The sequence below is a fragment of the Arachis stenosperma genome, chromosome 3 (genome assembly GCF_014773155.1).
Source record: "Arachis stenosperma cultivar V10309 chromosome 3, arast.V10309.gnm1.PFL2, whole genome shotgun sequence".
Lineage (NCBI taxonomy): Eukaryota > Viridiplantae > Streptophyta > Magnoliopsida > Fabales > Fabaceae > Arachis > Arachis stenosperma.
Genome location: NC_080379.1, coordinates 25,072,193 through 25,076,019, shown reverse-complemented (window position 1 = coordinate 25,076,019; position 3,827 = coordinate 25,072,193). Strand labels below are relative to the sequence as shown.

Sequence of the window (3,827 nt, the reverse complement as noted above, 5' to 3'; positions counted from 1 at the left end):
TTTGTGTAGATCCCACTAAAAAATTTTTCTTTCCATTACAAGCAAGAAAAATAAAAAAAAGTACTATAATTTTAAATTTCCAATATTACTTTAATTATATTAAATAAAAATATTTATAGTTTATTTTATAATAAGAGTATTAATGTAATTTTATACTATTATGATTTTTTTTTCTTTTCGTTCAAACAAACAAAATTTTTTTTTATTTTCTTTTTATTTATTTTTTATTCATCCAAATAACATACAAATAATTCAACTTTTTTTTTATTTTTTTCTCTTTTTTTTTCTTATTTTCTTTCTTTTTATTTTTTTTACAACATCCAAATAAAATGTTAGTGGTGGAAGAACTAACTAACGAGAAATGACCAAATGCAAGGAGATAATTATTGTAGCATTTTCCACGCTAATTATTCACAAGAGAACGCACGTGTCCATCTTATAATAATATGTTGTTACCTTTACTTCTATTATCATTTTTGTTTCTTTTAAGATATTATTTATATACTAAAATTAATTATTAAAATTAATTATTTATATATAAATATTAAATATATATATATATATAATTTAATTTATTTTTAATATATATTTATATTTTAATATATATTTTATACTGATAATTAATTTTAATGATTAATTTTTAGTCTATGCAAAACATAATTCTTTATATGCTTTCAAACAACCGGAAAACAAGATTGAAATTTGAAAGTCTCTTTGTTATAATGTTGTCATCACTGAGCTAATTATATTAACGCGTTAACCAATATTAATGGTGCCAACTCATTTTGATTTGTCTTGGAGCTTCAGACTCCCCCTCTCTCCCTCTCTTTCCGTGTTATTAAAATATCTCTCTATGAGTTTAATTTTAATATTGTAAATAATTTATGAAGTTATTTAATTACATTTATTTTTTTAAATAATTATTTATATAATTAATATAAAAATAGTATTTTTATTTATATAATATTATATAATATAATTATATGTATATATAAATTATTTTATATTAGTAATATTAAAAAAATAATATCTAAAATTATTTTATATAATATAATATTTATAACTTCATACACATAATATCTGTAATTACATATTTATTATATCTCAAATTATATAAATATTTTAACGATAATTAATAAATAATAAATAAGACAATTTAAAATATTTTGACTAATTTTTTATTGTTTTTCAAATATTATTATTTTTATATTTATAATGCATCAAAATTAAAATTACTAAGTGTTTCAAAAATTTATTTATATGTCAATGTGATGACGCTACACAAAATTAAATCAAAGAAATAAGAAGAAACTCGTTTGAAACTGCCTAGGCGAGTTTTATGACACTACTTGTTGCACTATAATGCCATTGCCAGCCAAAGTTTTCAGAAACAAGTTTCATGTGATACAACAACGGTTATCCCCTCGTAATTCTCATTTCCTTAATTATATTAATTATATGTATTAACTTCAATATTCATACTACAACTTTAGTACTAATTCCAGAAGTGTTTCATGTAATTATGACATTTCTTGGTCTTCTCCTTTTACCGTTGCTTCTTAGCTTCTTATCATCTCAAGCATTAGCAAGGAAATTTGATGTTGGTGGCAGAGATGGTTGGGTTGTGAAACCTTATGAAAACTACAATCATTGGGCACAGAGGAATAGATTTCAAGTAAATGACACTCTTCGTAAGTACTCTTAATCCACCTTTTCCTTCTCTCAACACAATGATATTATAAAATTTTATAACATTTAGAAAAAAAATTACATTTCAATATATTATTTTATTTTGACATATAGTATATTCTTTTTGGAAATAGATATAAATATAGAGTATCAAAATTACATATTTATTGATGTCTTTTAAAAAAAAAATTTTAATAAGTTTGAATGTTAATTAAGATGACATATAACGTAATTATATTCAACTATTAGATTGATATGAATTTTATAATGAAATAAAAAGTAATACAATGTAGTGCGCTTAATATAACATAATTCAATAATTTGATTAAATTTATTTTTCGACTAGTTAGTTAAAGTTGGCTTCACTCCTAATTAGTTCTCTAAAGAATCGTTATAATAAATAGATATCAACCCTATTTTCATACTAAAATATGTATTGATTTAATGCCTATATTATTCAACATTTATCCTAAAAATAAAAAATCTAAAACAATTATTTTTCTAAAGATGATCACAAATATTTTTCTTCCATTTTTACATATTGCTTCAATTATATATATAATAAATTTTGTTTCAAAGAACAGGAGGTCAATTAATGTTGCTTTTGATTGGGGTTGGGTGTGTTTTTTTTTTTTTTTTTTTTTTTTTTTTTTTTTTATGATGCAGATTTCAAATATATAGAAGGGTCTGATTCAGTGTTGGCAGTGAAAGAGGAGGACTACAATTCTTGCAACACCAATAGTCCCATGGAAAAGATGGATGATGGGGACTCCATTTTTCATTTGAACAATTCAGGTCCATTTTTCTTTATTAGTGGCAACACTCAAAACTGTCAGAATGGCCAAAAGCTTTTCATTATCGTTATGGCTGTTAGACACCATAATCCTCCTCCACCCACTCCGGTTGCGCCGTCATCCGAGGCACCGAGCTTGCCACCTCAGCAAATTGACCCATTCAGCTTCAGTTCCCCTGTTCCTTCTCCATCTAATGAACCATCAAGCTCTACAAGATTTGGTGGTTTAAGTACAAGTGTGGAAGTGGGAGTTTGGGTGATTTTGATATTCACTAGCTTTATAGAGCTAGTTTAGTTTTTAATATGCTGTTATGTGACTTATGATTCCATATTAAATAAATATCTTCCTTTAATCTATTTTCTTAATGATTTAAGTTTAATAAGTATAAACCTTTGGTCATGATTTATATTTTGCTTTGTGGGGTATTTTATCTGTATTTTTTTAAATACTTTTTCTAAAATTTAAATAAAAAGATTTATATTAGTCTTAACAATTTAAAAAAAAATTAAAATTATGCGTTAAAAGTGAAAAAGTACATTCTAACTTTTTGAAAATTTTAATTTTTGGTTTGACTAATTTTTTTCTTTATGAGCACAAAGTGATTTTATACTCAAAACCACATTGACAAAAAGTAACAATTCTTAACTTTTGTCTTTTAATAACGGACTTTAGCTATTCATACTTAACATTTATTTTCTTTTTACCGATTTTATCCTGTATACATGCTATTCTATTATTTATGGAATTCTTATTATTTCTCTTTATCTGAGTTTTTTTATTTATTATTTATTGTTTTTATTTTTTATTAACTTTTTATTTGATTTTATACAATTTTATAATTATAATTGTGATTTTTGTGTATTATATTTATTATTATTTTTTTATAATATAATTTATTGATCCCATTAGGTAAAATAAATTAAACAAAAAAATTGACCATAAATAATAATAATAGTAAAAAATTATAACGTATTAAAAAAATACTAAAAATATACTATATAAAAAATGTACCAGAAAAAAGTATCAAAAAAATTAAATATGCATACAAAAATAACATTATAATTTAATGTGATATTCTTTTTAGTAATTATCTATCTAAAAATAATTTTAACTAATATTATCTAAATAATATTTATTTTATCAAAATTAATTTTGGTACCAAATATAAATCATGTTGACACAAACTTACTTCTACTCAAAATCAATTCTATAAAATTACTTTCATTCAAAGGACAATTCAAACAGACACTAAGTCACATATACTTTTTTTTTTCCAAATTGGAGTTACCAAATTATTGATAATAAAGTCCAAACGTTACTATTTTATTCCAAATAAAAAAATAA

The 3,827-nt window shown here is 22.5% G+C and overlaps 1 protein-coding gene across 1 annotated transcript; it reads left to right on the top strand.

Annotated features, from left to right (window-relative positions):
• Positions 1 to 1,311: 1,311 nt before the first annotated feature.
• On the top strand, positions 1,312 to 2,817 carry LOC130966038 (early nodulin-like protein 3). The gene is made up of 3 exons (XM_057890794.1): positions 1,312 to 1,426; positions 1,509 to 1,691; positions 2,356 to 2,817. Exons 1-3 carry the CDS (start codon positions 1,363 to 1,365, stop codon positions 2,775 to 2,777), a joined length of 669 nt encoding a protein of 222 aa, XP_057746777.1. The 5' UTR covers positions 1,312 to 1,362; the 3' UTR covers positions 2,778 to 2,817.
• Positions 2,818 to 3,827: the final 1,010 nt, after the last annotated feature.

What these genes read in the sequence shown, in the direction of transcription:
- LOC130966038 (XM_057890794.1), top strand. Translation starts at nt 1,363, where the DNA reads ATGCCATTGCCAGCCAAAGTTTTCAGAAACAAGTTTCATGTGATACAA. An exon ending in ACAACAACGGTTATCCCCTC is followed by an intron (nt 1,427 to 1,508) that starts GTAATTCTCATT and finishes TAATTCCAGAAG; the next exon opens with TGTTTCATGTAATTATGACA. An exon ending in TCAAGTAAATGACACTCTTC is followed by an intron (nt 1,692 to 2,355) that starts GTAAGTACTCTT and finishes TTTATGATGCAG; the next exon opens with ATTTCAAATATATAGAAGGG.